General features: G+C 38.6%; 4 protein-coding genes across 7 annotated transcripts; 2 read left to right on the top strand and 2 right to left on the bottom strand.

Annotated features, from left to right (window-relative positions):
* Positions 1-2,298: 2,298 nt before the first annotated feature.
* On the bottom strand, positions 2,299-8,602 carry L(3)76bdm (trafficking protein particle complex subunit 8 homolog l(3)76BDm). Its single transcript, XM_071776673.1, has 10 exons — positions 8,191-8,602; positions 7,165-7,606; positions 6,707-6,952; positions 6,041-6,559; positions 5,410-5,929; positions 5,112-5,297; positions 4,295-5,035; positions 4,055-4,223; positions 2,848-3,925; positions 2,299-2,705 (listed from the first exon to the last, which is right to left on the bottom strand). The coding sequence occupies exons 1-10, from the start codon at positions 8,345-8,347 to the stop codon at positions 2,438-2,440; spliced, it is 4,326 nt and encodes a 1,441-aa protein (XP_071632774.1). The 5' UTR covers positions 8,348-8,602; the 3' UTR covers positions 2,299-2,437.
* A 3,500-nt stretch (positions 8,603-12,102) lies between these two features.
* Positions 12,103-14,580, top strand: LOC139812052 (transmembrane ascorbate-dependent reductase CYB561). 4 transcript variants are annotated; one of them, XM_071776683.1, is made up of 5 exons: positions 12,103-12,226; positions 13,039-13,263; positions 13,336-13,544; positions 13,604-13,761; positions 13,836-14,580. In XM_071776683.1, the coding sequence occupies exons 2-5, from the start codon at positions 13,041-13,043 to the stop codon at positions 13,987-13,989; spliced, it is 744 nt and encodes a 247-aa protein (XP_071632784.1). In that variant the 5' UTR covers positions 12,103-12,226; positions 13,039-13,040; the 3' UTR covers positions 13,990-14,580. The 4 variants fall into 4 exon arrangements, with proteins under 4 accessions (XP_071632784.1, XP_071632781.1, XP_071632782.1 ...); XM_071776680.1 differs by having other exon boundaries at positions 12,104-12,260; XM_071776681.1 differs by having other exon boundaries at positions 12,222-12,309.
* Positions 14,581-15,318: 738 nt separating this feature from the next.
* LOC139812049 (chitinase-3-like protein 1) lies at positions 15,319-18,983 on the top strand. The gene is made up of 6 exons (XM_071776676.1): positions 15,319-15,835; positions 16,178-16,441; positions 16,987-17,268; positions 17,348-17,584; positions 17,658-18,081; positions 18,186-18,983. Exons 1-6 carry the CDS (start codon positions 15,780-15,782, stop codon positions 18,333-18,335), a joined length of 1,413 nt encoding a protein of 470 aa, XP_071632777.1. The 5' UTR covers positions 15,319-15,779; the 3' UTR covers positions 18,336-18,983.
* A 250-nt stretch (positions 18,984-19,233) lies between these two features.
* Positions 19,234-23,114, bottom strand: Srp54k (signal recognition particle 54k). Its single transcript, XM_071776675.1, has 9 exons — positions 22,641-23,114; positions 21,885-22,061; positions 21,540-21,769; positions 21,298-21,448; positions 21,069-21,217; positions 20,516-20,777; positions 20,268-20,376; positions 19,909-20,175; positions 19,234-19,656 (listed from the first exon to the last, which is right to left on the bottom strand). Exons 1-9 carry the CDS (start codon positions 22,716-22,718, stop codon positions 19,559-19,561), a joined length of 1,521 nt encoding a protein of 506 aa, XP_071632776.1. The 5' UTR covers positions 22,719-23,114; the 3' UTR covers positions 19,234-19,558.
* Positions 23,115-23,586: the final 472 nt, after the last annotated feature.

Genomic DNA, 23,586 nt, shown 5'->3' with positions numbered 1-23,586 from the left:
GATTCACAAACCTTTCCAATTGCACTTCAAAAGTCTTCATACGAAATACAAACGATTTCGTATGGTAGATTCTTTCCCGGACATTCATTTCCGGTCAAATACATACGAATCAATACGAAATGCATACGAATGAGATGCTAAACTGTCACCAGATGCTAACCAGCGCAAAGTCAGCTGCAATCTTGTACGAGCTGAAATTGGGATTCGACAAACTTCTTCTTTCTGAATCCGTGGTCCAACTAACGTTAAGGTGCCTTTTCATGCTGACGCTCGACGCTCATTTTCAGCGGCAAGAAGGTCGCATGACCACAATTGACGCCGGCGTCAATTGAAATTCATGAAAAGGAAAACAGCGTCAAAATTTCGGCGTCTTCGCGCTGCTTTGGCTTTGACGCTTAAAGCTGAGAAAATCCAGCTTTCTTTGCTTGACGCTAGCGTCAGATCGAAATCACGTGATCTCGCGATACGCTGAAACGAGCGTCCCATGAATTCGCACCTTTAAGGTGCCAATTCATGGGACGCTGAAAAACAGCGTTGAGCGACGTCACGTGACATCACTATGATGCCAGCGTCAAGAAAGAGAAGTTGGATTTTTCCAACTTCAAGCGTCAAAGCCAAAGCAGCGCGAAGACGCCGAAATTTTGACGCTGTTTTCCTTTTCATGAATTTCAATTGACGCCGGCGTCAATTGTGGTCATGCGACCTTCTTGCCGCTGAAAATGAGCGTCGAGCGTCAGCATGAAAAGGCACCTTAAAGGTGCCAATTCATGGGACGCTGAAAAACAGCGTTGAGCGACGTCACGTGACATCACTATGATGTCCAGCGTCAAGAAAGAGAAGTTGGATTTTTCCAACTTCAAGCGTCAAAGCCAAAGCAGCGCGAAGACGCCGAAATTTTGACGCTGTTTTCCTTTTCATGAATTTCAATTGTGGTCATGCGACCTTCTTGCCACTGAAAATGAGCGTCGAGCGTCAGCATGAAAAGGCACCTTTACAGATTCTCGAAACTTCTTTCAACAAATTTATATTATGTAAGGAAACGATACACAGAAACAAACACAACCGCGACGTAAAAAAATGTCGTGCACAAACGTATATGCAATTGTTACATGAAATAATTACATTTATATTAACTATATCTACACGATTGTACATATATTTATAATGCATTATCAAAGGTTCAGTACACTCCTTGAGATATACTTACAGAATAAATATATTCTAACACATGTCATTTTAGATTTACAAAAAACCTAGACTTCTTTATTTTATAAAGGATAATTCATCCTATAGTAATTATATATTCTTTTTACAAGAGTTATTTAAAAATTTTCATGTTTAACGGGAAGTTTAACGTGTTATGGAAAGACAGTATGCTACAAACGTCATTCTAATCATTAAAAGTGCTGAATAACCGGCCATTATTTACTTAACTCGCGAATTTGACAAGTTTTATGTACAGGGTTTCTTTCTCGCATTATATTATAATTTATACTGAGACTCCTGTTCATGAAAATTGACTTATACACATTCTTATTTCTTAAGAAATACACTGTACAAAAAATACAAGCCTATTACCTAAAAGACCTTAAATATTCCTTATTTTGTTCTTTTGAATTTCATCCGAACACTTTCAAACCCTTAATACGTATTCGCGTTTCATGCGTTTGCGAAACGTTTGAAAAATCTCTATTTTTTTATGCTGTCGTCATAAGTAATCACATCGTTAATCACTGAACATAATATACATATTGAGTTTACAGAGAAACGAAAACGATATCTCTAATTTCTTTTGCACGCGACAAAAGAAATTATTTTTCACTTGTTCCATACACGTCTGAGATTTAAATGAACTCATTCGCGTAAAGAAAAGGAATTTCTTTCGCCGATAACAGCGAAGATGGTAGCACGAAAGTGATAGATAATTATAAAGGTGCTTTACAGACGATATGTCTTGATAAAAGGTAACGCGTGTCATTAGTTTGGCAGTTAAAGATACGCAGTCGTCCCTCAATTGAGCGCGATGCGGTAAAAAATAATCTGTTCAAATTCCTCACCACGCGCTCGACTGCTTATTCGTAATTTATTGTGAGGTAGCTCGAGATCAACAGGTCGTAAAAAAGTTAAGTAATCACATTAGCAAAACCAACTAAATGTAATCGATCTCGAGACAGGAGATTTCCGTTTGGTTGCGTATCACGCTCGTGTACTCGACCATTGAAGTACAAAAAATAATTATCTACGTAAAGCAATCGACGCTGAAACGTGATATATCAGGTAAAAAATATGTTGACATCATTAAAATATCAATTATAATATAATGTAACAATTTTCAACATACGGCGTATGTACATATACTGACAAGGAATGATTCTGAGTTATACTGAAAATAGCACTTCCGTATCTGTTAGTGACTGTAATCGCGATAGGTATTAATTTATGTACTGCCGTCATTAATTATGCATATACTCTCCATTTTTCCTTTCTGCGCGACATATTCCTGACTATTTACAACTTTAACGGAGATCTCTATTCGCGCCGCCAGGTCGTACGTTCCCGCGCTGGGCAGCACGGCGTGTAGCTTCATGGTATTACTTGCGTGCGCTTCGACGTCAGAATAAATTGACGAGTGACCAGCGTACTTGTAGTACGTCGAAGCCTGCGGTGAGTACAGTTGTGACTTAATATTCGGAAGATGAGTTTCGCTGCAAAAGAGGATTACACGTATGTATATAGCACGTAATGGTAAAGAAAAAAATTAAGAAGAGCAAAATTACGATGTTAAGCACACTAACAGTAAGTAATACAATACTTTGTATATTATATTATAGATATTTTATCTCTCACCTGCTGGTACCTATCGTACTTATTTTAACATCGACTCGTGCCTCTGAGTGATTTTGCAGATACAGTGTCACGGGAACAATGCACAATCGACTTCGCCGAAAATCGTGCGTGACCTGCCTTTGATGACCGAGGGAAAAAGAGATTAGACTTTTCAGATATTCCGCTTCCCATGCGGGGTCCTTAAGCGGGACAGTTACTATATTCGATACGTTCCGGTCCGGGCCGAAGACTTTCAAGCGAGCGCCGTATTCGTTACGCTCGGTACGCGGTTCCTTCGGATGTTTATACGTCTTGTTTAAATGCTCGAGCTCGAGGTGATGCTGTCCAACCGCCATTCGGGTGATCACGCCGCTCTCCGTCACGTTGGCGCACCACTTCACAATCAGCGTGGAATTTAATGCCATAATATTCGATATGGAGTTTCGCTCGGCATTATGTTGTGATTGAAACTGTTGCATGTCGCTCGCACTTTCATTCACGTCCAGTGGCTGGATGTAACGTCTCTGTACAAAACTGATAAACGGATAACTGTCGATCAGTGTCTTGTCATCTTCGTTAGGAGTTAAGGATACGTCGGAAATGGTTGATTTGCCGTCGGCCTTCTTCTTCTTCAGCTTCAGCATCAGATGGAACACCTCTTGAGGTTGCACTTTTACGCTTGGTGGTAGAACCGAGGAATGAAACGCAGACCACACGGCGCTCTGTAGCGACACTTCGGACAGGATAATCTCGTTTATGGATGGATCGTGAACTTGATTGGTATTCTTAACGGACATGATTAAATTTAACGTCGGCGAGTCATGCTTGAACAGTCCGCTTCTGGCGGCGACCGCGGTAATTTGTATCGAATCCAACACCGTTAATTGCCAGGTGTGCCGGCACAAACGGTGCTTCGAAGCAGCTTTTGATTCGACGCTTTCGTAATAGAAGAGCAGATCTAATCTGTGAGTGCCCTTCACGTGCGGTGCTTGCACCCAAAGTGGCATTTTGTGAGTTTCGCCTACATTTAACACACCGTTCTTGGAGACCGGTAATATCACCTTTGTGACTGATCTACTGCTTTTCCTTGCAATTAAATCTGCAAGCACAATATTATCCTATTTGATAAATTATACAACAATAACAAACACTTTAGACAGAAATACAAAACTATCTTATCTACAGAAAAATAGTGACAAAATAAAGTATATGTCCTAAAGATGCTTACCTTCATTTCCGAATGTATCGATTTCCGTGTTTCCTAACGTGAAAAGTTTGGCATCGGTGGATGCAATATATATGTTCGTCAACGGTGCGTTACCTATGTTCTTTAAAGTGACTTCCACCCTTTGTACTTCGCCGCACAGCATTTCTGGCGACAATTTAGTGAAGAGTATCTGCAAAGAGGAATGCAAATTTTAAATTTTTATGTCGCACGGCATGTAATGTCGTTTCTCGAAGAATGTACCTGCATAAATGCCGCCTTCTCTATCACATTCATCTCCAGCCTATAATCCTTCCCGTACACATTCACGCCGGGTTTCTCTTTGATACCTTTCAGTTTGGGCGGTGTAATCTCAAACAATCTCTTACCGGCGACAATGATGGTCGAGTTTGCGACCGGTGAATCGCTTATCGTCTGTACCGGATTGGATAATTTATAACTTATACCTAAGATCTTCAATTCGCCCACTCTCCTAGGCGTGAGAGACAACACGATATTCTGTTTGCATGCCGGTTGCAACAAAATCGCGTCTATAACGTCCGAATCGACCGGGTTTGAGCTGTCGATCGTTTTTATTTCGTTCGTGATAGTCTCGTTATTGCAAGTGAATGACCACAACAGAGTCACGTCAGACAACGGTAGCGGGACGTGTAGCGGATTGTGCAATTCGATAGAATAATGCACTGGTTCGTCTAGAACTGCGTTAGGTTTTACAGCGTTATTACTTATTCTAGAGTATAGCGCGACGGTCGGCTTAAATATCATGGGCGGAAAACCCTGCGCCTCGGTTATCAACAGTTCCTCCATTTTCGACCATCTCGCGTCATCCGTTTCTTCGGTGAACGTGACGTGACTCGCTGGAATATTGCTTTCGGTTTGTTTGCCCAACGGACCGTACAGCACTTTGATATTGTTATTATCCAATAGCGGCAAAGGCAAAATGGGAAGTCCTGTACAACTCGTACCGTTTTCCTGAAACAGTAACTGCGCACGGCCATAAATAAATAAGCCATCAATATCCATTGTAATTGCCACTTGTGTCGCCGCGTGTTCTACTCACGTTATGAGTGTGTAAAAATTCTCGTAAAAACGCCGCCTGTTGCGGAGCGTGCTGTTTACTAGAAGCATTAAGTAACTTTTCAAACGCCTTCACCGCCTCGGAGACTTGTTTCAGGGATGCGGCTTGCCTGCCGATCGTGAAATGGATGTGATCCTCTGCTAAAGACCAGCCCCTTTCATAATACACCTAGTGTCATATGTTATTTATAAAATAACAAAATTTTTTGCAGAGGAAAGTTTCTGGCAAAATGCGACGTATTCACTAGAGACGATCTCTAGAGAAATACGTTTATGCCTACCTGATACGCTTGCTGATAACATCTCAAGGAGTGCTTTCTTTGGCCGGCCTTCGAGAATCTATGTCCAGCCAGAACCGCGTGGAAGGCATATTTGCGCATCATTTTCGGACCGATGAAGCAATAAGCGGCCTGTTCGAGCAGCAAAGCCGAACGTAAATCGGAATCCTCACTGGTCATCCGTATTAACTGCTTCGCGGCTTCTCCGTACAATCCCCGACCCTTCAAACACTCGGCGCTGAGCAGCGTCGCCCTCGTTGCAAACTGAGGCATCTTACATGTGTTCGCATACGTCAATATCGCGTCGTCCATGTACTCGATGGTCTTCCTGTTTGTCTCGCCTTGCATGAAAGCGCTCAAAGCAGCCATTTCAAGAGCGCCCGCGTAATATACCCATGCTTGATCCGCCGCGAAGTCGCGCTTTGCACTGTGATAAGCCTGATAAGCAAGCGAGTAGTGACCGAACATGAAACATAGATCGCCTAAGCGTCGTAATTGTAATTCTGGCGATTCTGTTGTGTAACTAAAACACAAACGTGCGAAGGAATTATGTTAATATAATTAATTTCAAGAAAAGAATCAATGAGAGAAATCCTTTTCTTTAAAGATTCATCGAGACATGATTTTCTCTTACATTACAGCATTTGATGGAGCCGAACCTGGCACACCAGGCTTATTTGTAGTAAACCACCTTTTCGTAGCGCTAAATAGCGATCTACTGACCCTCTTGTTCGAAATTACATCGTTCAATAGGCCAATCTGCTTTTCTACATAAGGCAACAAGCTTCGCAAACAGAATTCCGTTATTAGTGTCCGTAATCTTTCTAGATCTTGGGTGGAAAGACGAGCACCGTGTTGAGCAACTACGTAATTTGGAGAATCCGCCCAGACATTGGTATTTATTGGTGAGTTAGTAACAATGGATTGACCCTTGACATTAGTCGCGGGAATGAAGCCTTTCTCATTCTCTGGACTGAGTGGATGAATTGTAACTGGAACTGCTTCTTGTCCAACTTCTAAATTTGTATTTGTCGACTCGGATATTTCAGATGAGAGACTAATTGTGTCAATTCCGGAAACTAGTTCGGCTAAATCTGGAGACGGCAATGTAACGCAGTTATGCGGCATTAGCGGTGTTCCGGCTTGGCTTGTTCTGCAGTAAAAATTTTTGTTTTTGCAGACTAAACATTTTCGAAATATATTTAAATTATAAGAGCCAAAGAGTTTGCTAATATATTATTTATAATATAATTTATGATTATATAATTATAAATTTTAATATATTGTATAAAAAATGTACTTTTCAGTCTCTGTAGTCAGCTCGCTCGGCATGGCAGATACTCCACCTATATCCGCAGGTGTACGAGGGGAACTATTCTGTTCGCTGCTACCAGCCAATTCTGAATGTTTTGTTAAGAACTGACTCCAAGGGTCAGGCAAATGCGTATTGTCGTCGGAAAAACCAGGCGGTCTCGAATTCATTTGCAATAAAAAGCAATTATTAGCACCATAAATAGTCTTCATGTCTGTAAAAACTGTTTCTGCTCTGAAAAACGGATTTAATGAAAATATGTACTTATTTTTAATAATAATAATAAAAAAAACTAATCTATTAATTTAAAACGCTTGTCAACATCATAAAGTTGAAATTTGGATTTCTCTCTATCCCTTTTATAATTTCACTTAACTTAATTATAGTACATAATGCAAAAATATTTATCCAAATTTTAAAGAGAATACATGAACAATAATACTTACTTATTTCTGTCATCCTGAATAGCGTCGTGAACTAAGATGTAATACCTAAGGGCATTATTGTTAAACCATTTAGGCAACTTTCCTGGTATACTTTGATGCAATTGCGCTCCCATAGTCTGAATTCTTTCCAATGGATTGTCCTCCGCTGTGGAAACAACTATCATGCACGCAAGCAGATGCTTTGTAAATTCATGATCAGACGGAAACTGGACGCTCAGAAACGTTTCTCTCCATGCCTCGAACCAAGGAACGGAGACGGGGATATCTAACTCGGTCGAGCCGATGGGAACTGTGGTTGTACGTTCGCACAGAGCAGAACTGACCGCTTCGTTCAACAACTTTTTGGCAAGACTCGGTTCTGGTGGTCGCGCGCTAATGTCTTGTATGGAAAGACGAAGATTTCTAATCGCTATCGTATTGCCTTGAGGATCCTTAAAGTGACCTAAGGGCAATATTAACACAACTTATATATAGATTGTGAACCTCGAATTTTCAAAGTATCTAATATGTACACAGCTTGGATCATAGCTGTCAACGGTGCATAGTGAAAAAATCATTGAGCACATGTGAAAATGAAATCCTCTTTAATGATACACATACAGAGTATACCAAAAGTCAGGCCCTACAGACAATTTTTATAAACTAAATGTTCAAATTGCATGTTATTTTCTTTCAAACGCGTCTTTATTCGTCACATCATCTTTGAATATTTTTAAGTGTGACAACACTTTTCCCTGATGTAAATGCTAGTGTGATAGTGTCCTTTAGATCATCTCTTGTTGACAATGAGTTGATTGCATGGCATAAGCTACTGTTTTGAGAAAATCCCATGGGAGATAAACCAGAGGGGAGTTTTGGAAACTACGGTGGCCATTCAACGTGGTGGTCTCAATATTAATTAATAAAACACCAAAGTTAGTCAATAAGGTCTGATTTTTGGTACACCCTGTACATACAGTTTACACAATAATGCGTGGGTATGCTCGACGGATGGATGACGTAGCTTGGCGCGGCCTCCCGGCTTACCTTCGGTATTTAATTTGCAAAACGGTTGGAGCAGCTCGACGAACGACAGATTGTTCTTCTGGCATGCGGCGTCGGCCGCGGCCGAGCAGACCACGGCGATCTGCGGGGAGAAAGCGTTGCCGATAAACTCCCGCGGGGTTAACTTGCACTGCGCCATGATCCTTGCGCGCGGAGCCGACGAAACATAACCCGCGTAGGAGCCGCGCTTCTCACGCACGTAGCACCGGACGTCGTAGCGCGCTCACCACCGACTCGCGATCGTCCCACATTCCGCGATCACATCATTCCCGGCCGTCGTTATCTCGCGAGCCGACGTCGTACGTGCCCCGGAACGACAACGCATCCCCGTGCGGTCGCGCCGATAAACATGTCCACCACCGAACAGCTGTTTCTTCCCCTTTTCCAGAAGAACACAGGTGTGCTCATACTCGTGACGAATTTCATACGGTTCTGCGCAGATGCCAGTTGCAACCATTTTTAAGTGTCAGTTTCAAAACATTTAAGGTTGTACCAAGTGATATTGTGACATATCATCATGAGTACGTGTTCAATAAAAACGTGTAAAAACGATTCTCGAAAGAATTCAAAAAATATTCATTTTTTTTGGAACCCCAACAGAATTATTGATTAATCCAGATAATGGATTAATCATATTTCTAGAGGAAGAATAATCAGCCCTTGTGTCGAATTATTTGAAACAACGAAAATTATGGAAAAGTTATTTCAAGATTATCATGGTTCTTCTATTTGTAAGACAAAAATAAATATGTAAAACATAAAAATAAATAAGTAAGGCTGCGGTCCACTTGACGCTACAAATTCTTTGGAGCGTTCTTCTTCTCCTTATTTCTTCATTGAAAGAAAAGAGAAAAGGAATGCTTCGAAGCATTTGTAGCGTCAAGTGGACCGCAGCCTATAATACTAATGACATAACGCCAAATTCAAACTGTACCGCGGCAAGATGGAGGTATCTGGCATCAATTTCTCATTGGTTGTTAGAAATATATGCGCAAGAGCACACCTGTGTTCTTCCACCATGCCCTTTTCCACAACCGAACGTCCGCCGTTCGCCCGGTCCGCCGTGGAGGAGACGACAAGCTAGAATCGCGACCGAACTACAGTACAGAATACTTTTATATGTCATCCACATTTTTAACCAATTAAGGCCTTCACACACAAATCGACGGAAGACGTAAGACGTAAATCGTAAGGAACTCCACCAATCAGAGTCGACTATTCCCCTCTTTAAGAGGGAATAAGAGGGGAATAGTCGACTCTGATTAGTGGATTTCCTTACGATTTACGTCTTACGTCTTCCGTCGATTTGTGTGTTCGGGGCTTAAGAGGATCCTAAAGCCGTCTGTAATACCGGCTTTTTTTCTTAGCACTAATCTTTTAATTGACTTTATAGAAATGCAAAATTCTTGTCTAGAATTAAAGTACGCATCAAAATCTAGGTCATGGTGGTCAAATTTATATCGAAAACGAAAAAAAATTAATATTTTTGTTAATTTTTGGTATACGTGACGACAATATTTGCTTTGTACAAAAATTCCACGATAAATATCCACAAAATTAGACCGGCATGACCTAGGGACAACATTTAAGAACAATATCGTGCAATTAGATCTAAGATTGAAAACCTAGAAAAAAAGATTACTTTATATAACTTTTATATGTGCAAAAGCACATTCAGGTTGACAGGATAAAGGCCTTCACACATAAAATGTCGTAAGGACGTAAAACGTAGGCGTAAGAAAATCGATCAATCCCAATCAAGTATTTCCCCCTACTGTGGTTACGGACAGCACAATACTTGATTGGGATTGGTCGATTTTCTTACGCTTACGTTTTACGTTCTTACGCGATTTTATGTGTGAAGGCCTTAAGCAATACACTAAGCAATATTGCGTGTGGCAAGAGATGGCGCAGTAATCGAACAAAGACAGATGCCTCTCGTTAGACAAGGACAGATATAGATATATGACAAGAAAACAGAATTAGAAATGTTGACATTACCGACGTCGAGGAAGTTCAGCCTTCACTTTAGGATCCCCTTAACAATAGCCGAAAATCAAGGTATAACATTTCGGTGCGTATGCGCAACCAAAAATCCAACCAACAATATGGTCATAATTGTAAGGTTAGATTAAACTTCACACAAGGATCTGTGAAAGAAATATTAAATAAAGTGTGGTAATGGATATATTTGCGCTGTAAAAGATTGTAAAAATCTCACAGATAAAATTAAGGGAGTTTAGTTTCTTTAGATCTCCAAAAGACCTTCAAAAGGTAAAATTAATACTAGTTTTATCTTTCTTTTCTTTTTCATAATTGGAATTTTTTGGGCGATTCAATCTCTTGGGTGACATTTGTTTGAAATAATTGTTCAGCGAAATACTAGAAAAACTACATTAATAACATCGTTAGTAAATTCTTGATATTTTTTTTCCGCAACCGTATGTTTCTTTCGTTTAAAAATATATCTCCTGTGAACTTTTTCTAGTTACAGTTTCTAAAACAGCTTTCCGTAAAGTTCGTTGTAAAAATTTATTTTTATACTGTTCTGAAATAAACTCATGAAAGCTACTATAAATATTGGCAGATTTTGTCCGCTGTTTTCTCTTGAAAATTACATTATAATCTTTATATATTTAATTTTAGGAAATCCACCGTTTCTCCATAAAATAAAAAATATGTACACTTTTAGAATAAAATAGCTCGAAGTATTCGAACCTTCTCACTATTACGTTTACGCGAGCGTTACTTCTGTAGTAACTCGTTTACGCGGAGTAAATTATCGTAAGTTACTACAAAATCCCGTTTACGCGAAGGAAAATCCCGTTTACGCGAAGGAATTATCGTAAGTTACTACAGAAGTAACGCTCGCGTAAACGTAGTATATATCATATTTCTGCTTCCACGCGAGATGAGATGTCATATACTACGTTTACGCGAGCGTTACTTCTGTAGTAACTTACGATAATTCCTTCGCGTAAACGGGATTTTGTAGTAACTTACGATAATTTACTCCGCGTAAAGTGATATATCGTAAGTTACTACAGAAGTAACGCTCGCGTAAACGTAGTAATAGAGAAAACAGGATTAGAAATGTTGACATTATCGACATCGAGGAAGTTCAGCCATCGCTTTAGGATCCTCTTAAACTGGTAATACGGTATACCAGAGATTTTTTTTGCCATTTTTTGTCTGGTCACAACCAATAAGTGTAAACAATTTAACAGGTTCGTTCGCGGATCAACTATACATATAATACACGATAATAAGGAGATAAACACCACTTACCTGAAAGTATATATATATATTCTGGCCTCTAAATTTGAAATTAACGAAGATTGTATGATCTTGACGAATGTATTAATATAAATTTTTATAATTATATATTTTTAAACGTATGTAAATTTTATTTATATTAATTTCTATTATGTTACACATAAAAAAAAAAAATATATGTATATATATATATACATATAATGATTTATTTTTGTAAAGTATATTGTTATTATTTTTACTCATTTGTTTATTATATTTCATAAATAATAAAATATAATTATAAATGAGTCTAAAATATTTATTCTTTAATTTCTGGTATATCTTTACCTACTTATAAGGTGTTAAGATTTTACTTTTAATATTTTAAATTTTACAATATTTACATTTTCAAACATGGCGCTTTATCCAACCAAGTACATGGCGGTATGTCACGTAATTGGTAATCCACAACATCAATAAAGGAGCCGACATTTACTGTCATAATTGGTTAAACCGTGATTTTTTAGTGCAATGTAAGATATTATAAATCAATCACAATACGGGCAGCTGACGCGATTTTACAAAATGCTGCTTCAATTTTTACGGCCTTGTGTACGGAGCTGCAGGTGAGAGCCTCATCTTCCCCCTTATCTCGCAGAAAAATCGATAAACGTTCTCTATCGCGTGACGTCACACGGCCTAAACGCACATATACATATATATCTCACGATACTTGTTGATCTTATCCGGCAGTGTCCGACAGGTATTATTTTACAACAGTTGCACAGGGGGTGAGGGTGAGTACGTGCGATAGACGGCTTGTTGCGTTTGTTGAAAGCCCCTCTTGTACGTATATGCATATCGTTTCGCGATAACAATTATCGCCGATAAACGCCTGATCTAGTTCGAGAGATAAAAAGTGACAGCTGTCATTCGAGTAAATTCCGTATCAGCCTGCGTGCGACGAAACATATACACTGTCATCTAATAACGTTGCTTACTTCGCACATGAAACGTCTCTTATTCCTTTGTACACACTGCAATTCGCACATATGGAATTCGTATGGAATTAAACGTGAAAATTGCTCCGTTTTGTTAATATTTTAGTCGATACCTTTAAATGCGTAATCATCACATTTTTCCAGAACGGCGTTCGTATGCATTTTGTTTTCATTTTTTTTTTTTTTGTAAAAGACCTACCAACCGCTTGTCTTCTGTCTTTCGTCTCACCTGTTGCTCCTACAAAGTCCCACCGTCGCATTATAACATCTGCATGAAAAGAAATTCGTCATTATTATTTTCATTTGGATTTTACGCACAATGTCGAATTATCCCTACGAATATGTAAGATGCTTAGGTATGTCTGCAGCAGCTAAGAATTTGATAAATTTTATTTAATCATGTAAAGCCCTTGTAGAATTAACTTCATGTTTTTCTCCTTTTGAGATTTACTTTGTATATTATTTCCTGTACACATATGTTATGTTTATTAATATTCATCAATGTTTGTTATATTTATTAACATTTATCTGTCATATTTCTGTCATACGATAAGACGTGAAAGCGTTTTTTTAGATATGGAGCAAATAAGAGAATCACCACAAACGGAATCTCATTCTCTGGAAGGCTTCATTCCCCTTCTCAGTATTACTGAGGGATGCGGCGCGCTTCTCGTAATCTTGGTGATTGTGTGGACAAGCTACTTTAGAAATGGTTTCTCATGGAGATCTAATCCAGGGCTCGAATTTAATTGGCATCCTTTGTTAATGACCATAGGACTCGTGTTCCTGTATGCTAATGGTATGTGTAAAAGTAACTTCCTACATCGTATGGTCGCATACGATTTACAAGTTTTCTGTTTTCTGCTTACAGCTATGCTCCTCTATAGGACGCAAAGAAACGTTCGCAAACGTCGACTAAAGTTGACTCACGCGGGAATGATGTTATTTATTGTATTGTTAGTGGTGATCGCTCTAGTAGCCGTCTTTGACAGCCACAATCTAGCTTCGCCTCCTATACCGAACATGTATTCGCTACACAGCTGGGTCGGGCTGACCACCGTAATATTATTCTGCTGTCAGGTAAATATACGGAACTTGCCTGATAATTCGGAGATACGTGTCAACGCTCTGTTTTACAGTGGGTTGCTGGATGCGTCTCGTTTCTCTTTCCTGGATTGCAATCTCCATTACGAGCCTCTTACATGCCAATGCACGTATACTTCGGCGTAGCAGCTTTTGTGAGCGCGATTGCCTCGTGTTTGTTGGGACTCAACGAGAAAGCGATCTACGCATTGCAGTTAGTAGCCGGTAGATTGTTCAGAAAAATAACGTGTGATTGAAAGATACATTTTTCTGCGCTCGAAATTTCAGGAATAAATATTCAGCCTTCGTGAGTGAAGGAATGCTGATAAACTTCATAGGATTGCTGCTCATAGCATTTGGAGGCTTATCCACATACTTGGTAACGCAGGAACGTTACCGACGTTTGCCGAGGCCGGAGGATGAGGTCCTGTTATCCGGCTAATGTTACGAATTGCGATGTCGCCCGTTTCGCTTCTTGATGTGAAAATATCCGGCTGTTGTTCCAAACTTAATAAGTACTTACAAGTTTCTCACTGTAAGTTTTTCTTATATTAACTTTATGAATAAGGCTGATCCAATCGATTGCACATATGGAAAAGGGATAAGGGAAAAGCTATAGTATTTTATCGATCTTTTTTTTTATTATATTCTAGTCTGAATATATAGTTATCGTTTTTTAAATATTTTCTTGATACATAAAATATATATCTATGTAAAATATATGTTTATATATTTAATATTTATACATTAATTCAGAAGCAATCGTATTTTTCTGGAAACAATGGTGCTATGTGTACACAGTATATGTGTAATATATGATTGTTACGCACACACACGCAAATATAAATATACAATTTGCAGCTGATATTTTTAAATAATTTTATTAACACTCGATAATTGAAATGTAATATATATGCATATACATAAATATGTAATACCAATATGTATACATATGAGATCTCGTCATAAAGTAACTGTAATTTGTGAAAATGATTGTCTGTGTTAAAAAAAAGCAAAGATTATATAGTAGAAAGTGAGTAATTATTTACAATTCATATATGTAGATTCCTGTATATCTTATAAGGGAAGTACAATGTGTTGTCGCGCAAATGAAATTCTAATCTAGCATTCAAAATAACATAACAAAATATGATTACCACTAAATTTTAAGGTGCTACGAACTATTATAGCCAGAAGATACAGGTCTTCAAAGATAGATTGGAAGTACAATAGGATACGAAGCAAACACATGAATTTTCATAAGCAAAGGCTGATTTCACATAGGATATGCATTAGAATGATATGCAATATTGCGTTAACCAGATAAAGGTAATAATTTATCTATTCCTTTGTGAGGCTCGTTAGTGAACCAGGATGCGTAACGTCAGCTTCACTATACTCCCCCTCTCGTCCACATAGCAGTTGACAGTTTTGCTAGGCACCTCTTTAGCCATCATCTTTAATCCAAATAAAATAGTATTCAGATTGTAAATGGATCGTAAACGATAACACATCATACTCTTCCTCTTCCATTGTTAGATTTGGAGGTTAAAAAGCACCAGTCACTCGTTTATCTATCACGCTCTCCAAGGGCAGCTCTTGCCTTCTTGTCTCGTCGAATTATTATTATTCCTTGGAGAACAAACTAAGATAGAGGTTTGTTCGCTTCGACCAGTTCTACCCTTTCTCTTAAATCGTAATTTCATTCACGGAGCGTAAACAAAAGCGGAGTGGAACGACACCCACGCCGCCCCCTTCAGATATTTTCGCCTTCTAGTACTGCACTTCCGAGCCAATCGGCGGTCCGCACTGTCCGCAGTAGCAACGAAAAAAAAATAAAAAAAAAAAAAAAGGAAAGTGACAAGTGACAAAAACTCGCGCCGTCGTATCGCGCGGTATACGCGCGCATATTCGCATATATCGTCGCGGCCCATTTTAGTCGCGGTAAATCGCGATGGAACACGCCCATTCCGCGCTTATGCAATCGTAAACATCGCCGCGAAATCGACGCGTTTTTATGGGCACCGCGTTTTCAATTAGCTTCACGTACGACTCGTACGAGTGTATCCCTTCCGCGCGTCGCGGACGAAGATTATCGCGTCCGATTATCGGAGCGAGTTGACAGCTCGACGCTCGGACGTTCGGATCGTTTCCATCTGTCTCATTTCTTGCGGCGGGAAGCGAACTCGGCACGGACGCTCGACGGTGCGATAAAAAGTAATAAATCATTCGATGGTTAATCAAAGACCTATGGTGCAGGCCAAGTATGAATTGCTAACCAAACGACAGTGAGTATCGAAAACGAAAGCTCCTCGAGAGGCAAATGTATTGTCCTTCGGAGCTTTTTTATCATTAAATTTATAATTATATGTATACGCGAGAAGGGGAAGGGCAGCAGGGCGGAGAGGGGGACGGGGGAGAGGGATCAGGGAAATTTGTATCGATTTTTCACGCTACGACAAACAATATACGTCATCGCTGGCTTTTGAACTTTCCCCTCTCTCATCGCGTAGGATTGCATGCTTTGTCGTTGTTCGCATAAATGCAACGTTCTAGACCGACAGGTCTCCCCACACATGTCGTCTCTTGTACGTCTGCACAGCGATCTGAAAATCGGGCATTCCTTTCAGAACGCGCTGGAGAACACAAGTCGTCTGCCTCATTTTGTCATTCCTGTTCGTTGCGGTGCTGTTTGTCACGCGCGCCTGGTTCGGCATACTCCTGCTGAAGACATCGCGAGCCGACAGATTCGTCGAGGAACACATTGACGATGCCAAGATTGCTACGTGGCTACGTCGGGCTCGGATGTACGCCGAGTCGGCGAAGGAGAATCAGAATGCGGACAGGAACACAAGTTTCGGCACATCGGAGCAATACCACCACGATACAACCAGGTGAGAAACTCTCCGATCGAACGTAATTTTATCTATCTTAGACTCGTTTGGACACCACCAAGGGAAATATATTGAAGAAAGAATGGTTAAGGAAACATTGTAAACCGAACCCACTTCTTGGCTATGTAGCTGGAGTTAATAAATTGTTATAATCTACCTCAAACTCTTGTATGTATGTACCTAGTAAGCAAAGTGTTAATAGTATGTCAGTCGTTTTACCAACAGATTCAGAATACTCTGCATTAAATTCTGTTTATTGTCAGCAAACTTTTGGTTAGCTCTGTAAGCAGAGTTTGCTGACGATCTGACGGCAGAAATCTAGCAGAATCGTTAAACTATTTAAATGGAATGTATTATTTAAATAGCTATGAGATCTCGTTCGATTTCTGCAGTCAATTGGTTATAATATTTTGCTAACAGATTTTTGTTGTATTTCTATTAGTATTCTGTTGACAAAATTTGTAACAGATTATGCACAATTTTTTGGCATATTTGGCTATCCAGCATGGATGCGTGTCTTATTTGAAAATCTATTCTCTGTTTAGCCAGGTCCTCGTATGCTACTATACAATACCGGGGGACCTGAACACGTCGTGGGAGCTCAGTCCGTCGCACATTGACCCTCATATTTGTACGCATATTATCGTGGGTTTTGCGGGCGTGGTGAACAGTACGCTCGACATAGGTAACAATGCGTGGGTGTACGAGCGAGTAGTCGCTCTAAAAAATCTCAAACCAAACTTGAAGGTCATGATTAGTGCCGGCGGATACAATGAGCTCCACGATGGTTTCTCCGAGATGGTGAAAAATCACGCAAATAGAAAAAAGTACGTTTATGTGGCTTTCCATTCCTGTACATGATATACATTTAGGATACACAAGTATCGTTAATGTCCCTATGTCCAGGTTTATCCAATCAGTATTAAATGTAACTAAGACTTTCCGCTTGGACGGCTTTGACGTTGACTGGGAGTTTCCAGCCTGGTTAGGAGCGGACGATCGCGAAAGGATACGCTTTGTGCAGCTGTTAGAAGAATTACGAAAGGAATTTGATCATAGCGGACAAAAGTTAATTTTAACTGTAGCAGTTGCAGCACCACAGGCCATTGTAGATCAGAGTTACAGTATTCCTGAAATGGCAGAGTATGTGTCGTATTAAAAAATGCGATAATTTATAAGATACTTGAAAAAAAATGTAAATCATCATCTTTTTCAGGCACGTCGACTTTATAAACCTTATGTCGTACGATTATCACTTCTATGTTTGGTACTTCCCAGTGACAGATCTGAACGCCCCGCTCTTTCCTCGTTGCTCAGAGACAGGCTATTTGTCCACATTAAATGTGAATTTCTCTGCTCAATACTGGATGGCGAAGGGAATGCCGCGAGAGAAGATTGTCGTCGGCATACCGGCTTATGGCCACTCCTACAAACTGGACAATCCATTGAATCATAATTTACAAGCACCAGCCAACGGATTCGGGAAGCTTGGCGTAAAGGGCTTCGTGTCTTATCCTACGGTTTGTCAATTTCTTAAATCCGGAGCTACGAGCGTCTTTAATAAGGAGAGCCGTGTACCATATACGTTTAAAGGCAGAGAATGGATATCTTATGACAATGAGGAGAGCGTTCATTACAAGGTAACGCGTTTTACCTTGCTAATATAAAATCGAGCAGATTTGTAAAAATCTGTAATGTACAAACATACAATGATATAAGCTCAGTTGAAACGTTTGTGTTGCAGAGTACATGGATTCGTACCAATGGCTTCAAGGGAGCCATGATACTATCTTTAAATGTTGACGATTGGAACGGCACTTGCTACGGTGCAAACGAAACGTTTCCTTTGACACGTACCATCTCGAAAGTATTATTTAAGGAGTCGGACAAGTAACAAGATGTCAAATGTCAATAGAAATACGCGCAATCAATGAATCTAACTATTCCGAAAGCTTAAAGCTTACATTGAAATGATCCATTCCATTACATTCCTATTTAATGTATTACTTGATATATATACTCTACCTCAGTTGCTCAAAAATTGTTTTATACAAATAAGTTGCGGAAGTATTTTAATCACCTAGTATTATATGCTGATTAATAGGGCATAGCACTTGTACCTGGTTGAGTCAAATCAAAAATATTTAAACGCGAAAATATTTATACGCGTTGAATTGTATATTATGTAAAGATACATATGGCGTTTGCTACGTGGCTATTATTTCCGTATGTTTTACAAGCAAATAATATCCGAAATAATTTTAAAGTACTCTGTATATAAAATAATTTCGAAAAGAGATATTAATATAATCATTAATGAAAATTCTAATCAATTCGAAAATGCTATATTATCCAGAATTGTAAGCATATATAAGCGTCATCTGTTTTCAGAGTAGATTTTTAATTCGCGTCAACGTCAGTTTTACTTTTTTAAGTACGTGTAGATAAGATAATTATTGTTATAAGTATTTAAGACATGTTAACTGATCTCATTATAACAATATCACGAAGTATAAAATATATGAAACTGTTTTGCCCGAAATTTATTTTTTTATAACAATATACATTCCTCTTATGAATACTTACATTGATAATTACATTTATCACACATTATGTGTACCTTTATTATTTGATTATGGTAATATATCCAAGTAAAACTTCTCATCTAATATCCATGTAGTTATAGTATTTAATAACGAAAGAGAGTAACGAGCTGATTTATAAATGATACCATCTTTAGTAAAATTTATGATACCAGGATAGATGAAAGGGTTATAAACAGTCGAAATAAATTAGCTTTTTCATTATGACACATTTTATAGTGTATTCGGATAATTTATTGCATTTACATCCAAAGATATTTACGATTCGATGAACGATAAAAAAAAAAAAAAAATAGAAAGATGTTGAGAATTCACTATCAACAGTGTTATTTCCATGATTCCATACCTATAAAATCACACGCATGTGTGAAAACAAAGTTTTTAAACACAATTTCTTCAGTACTGTAACTCAGATACGACACAACTTTCTCTTGAGATGTATGTAACGGTATTTAACGATCCTAACGTCCTTAATGTCCTTAACGGCAGTACATGCACTGCCTGGAACCTCGTCTCAGGATTTACCACCGAAACCGCCCATTAAATTTCCCAATCCACCTGCAGCACCCTGTTGTAACTGTTTCATTATATTTTGCAACCCTGGCATACCACCTAAAATAATCACGATAAAAAGTATTGATTACAGAAAAATCTACGGTCAAATTGTAAAGTTGGAGATAAATTAAAAAATAATCTAGAAAGCATCACAATATAAACGAAATGTACCTTCTATATTTTTAGAATACTATAAAAAATGACTTAACTCTAGTAACAAAATACAAAAATTTATGAAGAATGTGCACATAAAAGAACGTTTTTTAACTTATATTAAAATAAGAATTCAATCTGTATAAAATTGCTTACCCATTTGATGTAATACACGCGGATCCATCATTTTAGCCATTTGATGATTCAGTTTCGCCATTTGTGTAGGATTAACGTTTTTCGCCATATCTCCCGCTTTGAACAAACCTTTTATGCCACCCATCTTCTTAACGACTGCTGCGAATTTTGTATACTGCGTAATTAAATCTTTGACCTCTTTCTCTGTTACGCCAGAACCCCTTGCCACTCTCACTATCCTTCCAGGTTGTTTGCTGAATAACTTGGCTCCATCTCTACTATCCAGCTCTGAAATAAAGACACAATGTAATAAATGTTGCTAAGAAATTAAATAAATTGTCACAAGGAACAATATAAAGGAAGAATATTAAATAACTAACCTGAGTCATTCATACTGTCCATAATAGTCATGAGTCGTTTTAATCTTGCCATTGATTCTTGCTCTGTCCCTTTCGACATGAAATCTTGGCTAAATCCAGGGATCATACCCTACACACAATAAAACTTTAGAATTAATCATAAAATGAATTACAATTCTATTTTTATAGCAAATACAAACGTTATAAATCTTATTTTATAAAGTTTATTAGAAAAATACATGCAATTGTTAATTTTTCATATTATTTACCATTAATTGTGAAAATGGTCCCATCTTCATAATATTTTGAAATTGTTCATACATGTCTCGTAAGGTGAATTGACCATGTTTGATTTTTTCAAGTAATTCTTCGTTATCATCTAGATTAAGTTCGTTTACTTTGTCAATAAGACCTTCAATGTCTCCCATACCCAATAACTTGCTAATAAATGGTTTTGTTTTAAACGGTTCTAGATCGTCTATATGTTCTCCTGTACCAACAAATATTACAGGACTTTGTGTCGCTGCAACACTGAAGAGAATCGAATATTACATATACACACACATATGTATAAAATAAGCAATGACTTAGTTAATAAGTTTTCTTATACATATATATATATATATATATATATATATATATATATATACATACATACATATATATATATAAAAGAAAAATTATTAACTAAGTCATTGCTTATTTTAGAAGTAAAAATTAACATTTATAATGAAATAACTTCATACTGTTTTAATTTGCATAAACATATTGCAAAAAAGTATATACAATTATTAAGCTAAGAACTAAAAAAAAAAAACTTACGCAGAAAGTGCTCCACCGCCTTTAGCGTGGCCGTCCAATTTTGTAATTATGATAGAACCGACGTTAACGCGTTCTTTAAAAGCTTTTGCCTGCGCTTCGCACGCCTGACCTATCGTTGCGTCCATTACAAAGATAATATTGTCTGGTTGCTGCAACATGTGAAGACTTAGCGTTAAAAATTGACATTTTTTTTCTACGCATATACATAAAAGAAGCGCTATAATTTTACCACAGCATTCGCGACTTGCAACATTTCCTCGAACAATGATTCTTCCTGTTTATGCCTCCCACTTGTATCTACAATAATGATCTCATATCCTTCTTTCTTGAACATATCGACACCATCCTGTGCAATTGCTACAGGATCTACTTCTGTATAACTAAATTTAAAAATTGTTTGGTTAACATATCATGAAAAACATATTAAACAGCAGCATAATATCGCAAGTGTAAACATTTTCCTTCATTTACCTTCCGTAAAATGGTATTCTAGCCTTTGTGGCGTTCTGCTTTATCTGATCGTACGCACCGGCACGAAAAGTATCGGCGCATACTAAGCACGCCTTCCAATTTTTCTTAAGGTAATGATACGCGAGTTTGGTACAAGTTGTTGTTTTACCGGAACCTTGCAAACCGACAAACATAATCACGTTAGGACGGCCTTTTACTGGTTGATAAGCTTTGACACCAGGATCGATCAACTGAAAAAAATGATGGATTAGCTATATTCTTAAATATTAAGAGCTGTATCTTCAGTACTATTCCAAACCTGTTTACACATCGTTATCTGCTAAAAATTCAAGATGACAGACTAACCTTTACGAGTTCTTTGAAGACTGCACTCTGTATCATCCTCCTTTTATTAAGACCACCAGCCATATCTTCAAAATCGATAACTTGGCGTACATTTTCACGTAATTTTTTTACTAATCTAATATTTACATCAGCTTCGAGTAACGCTGCACATATCTCCTTCAGCATAGAATTTAAAACCTGTTGAGACAGAAGTGTTCATCAATAAAAGTGATATGGCACTAATCTAACCAGTTATATTAAAACAGAATGTACAATATGATGTCAAGGACAATAAATGTGTAATGTAGGACACTCAAAGAATTCCAACAAAAAGAATTTTTTCTGAAAAAATCAATAGAGATAATTTTCTAAAACTCATTGCGCATCATCTGTCAATTGTTAACACATGAGACCTGTTTTTTTTTTAGTTGAATTTCTTACACAGCTCACCTTTCCTCATTTTCTTTTCACATTGAAAAGAAAAAGGAAAAAAAGATAAACCGTGTAAAAAGTTCAGTTAAAAAGAACAGGCCTACGGTATTGTCGTGATTTCGGACAAATTAGAAATTCAAGCCGCGGCGTAAACATAAGTTTGACACGTACAACGAGATTGTTGAAAATAAATGGAAATTTCGAGAAGCGCAATGCGAAAATGAAAGAAACGATGCCGAGTATGGAACAGAAGAAGTCGCGACACCCCGGTTTTTTGTTTATAAATTACCCTCGCGGGAATCGGTCCCACGCGTATCGCGGGTGAACCGATAAACAAACACTCACCTCCTCGTTGATGACGGTCGCATTGCTGAGCGACCGCAGGGCGGACGTAATCTTACGTCCGAGGTCCGCCAAAACCATGTTTGGACGTTTTTATTACGTGTCCGGCAGCAGAAAAATTATGTATCCCGATTAGCGGTTAGGATATTAACGTATAAAATCTGTCATCATGTCCCGACTTGGCCAACATGGCATGACGACACATCCGGTCGCGAGAGAGCGATCACGCGAAAGAACGACGTTCCAGGTCGGTCGTGTGGCGCGAGTGCCTACGGCCGCGACCGATATCTCCCACTCGCACGTCGTCCCGTCAGAAAACACGCTCGGCTTGTTTATACATGATGAACGAGGAGGCTCCGTACGTGGCCGCCGTCCATATCGATTGGAACGTGCACTCGTATGTATACACTCGACGCAATCTATATGCTTCACGTCTGAAGTCACTTCCGGAGTCCGGAGTTCCGGATCTCTGTGTGTGCTAAAGGTTAATAAGGGCCGGTCTACAATGGGCGCGTTGAGCAGACACAACTACTGTTGCACAAACTGTTGAGTTCATTTTATCATCACTCTGCGTTAATTGGTTGGTTCTAAAAGTAATGCGGGGTCTACAATGAGAGTCGCAAAGTCGTGAGTCGCAAGAATTGACCAATCACAATCGAATTTGAGGAGAATAATCGACTGTTACTACGTTTACGCGAGCGTTACTTCTGTAGTAACTTACGATATATCACTCGTTTACGCGGAGTAAATTATCGTAAGTTACTACAAAATCCCGTTTACGCGAAGGAATTATCGTAAGTTACTACAGAAGTAATGCTCGCGTAAACGTAGTATGTGATTGATCAATTCTTGCGACTCACGATTCGACTTTGCGACTCCCATTAGCCTAGTTTACACCGATCTTTTGATACGCGTATCAAATAGTATATTTGAACTGATCAGCCAATAA

Source organism: Temnothorax longispinosus, chromosome 4 (genome assembly GCF_030848805.1).
Source record: "Temnothorax longispinosus isolate EJ_2023e chromosome 4, Tlon_JGU_v1, whole genome shotgun sequence".
NCBI lineage: Eukaryota > Metazoa > Arthropoda > Insecta > Hymenoptera > Formicidae > Temnothorax > Temnothorax longispinosus.
The sequence above is the reverse complement of the archived record's forward strand: the minus strand, read 5'-3'. Positions and strand labels throughout refer to the sequence as shown.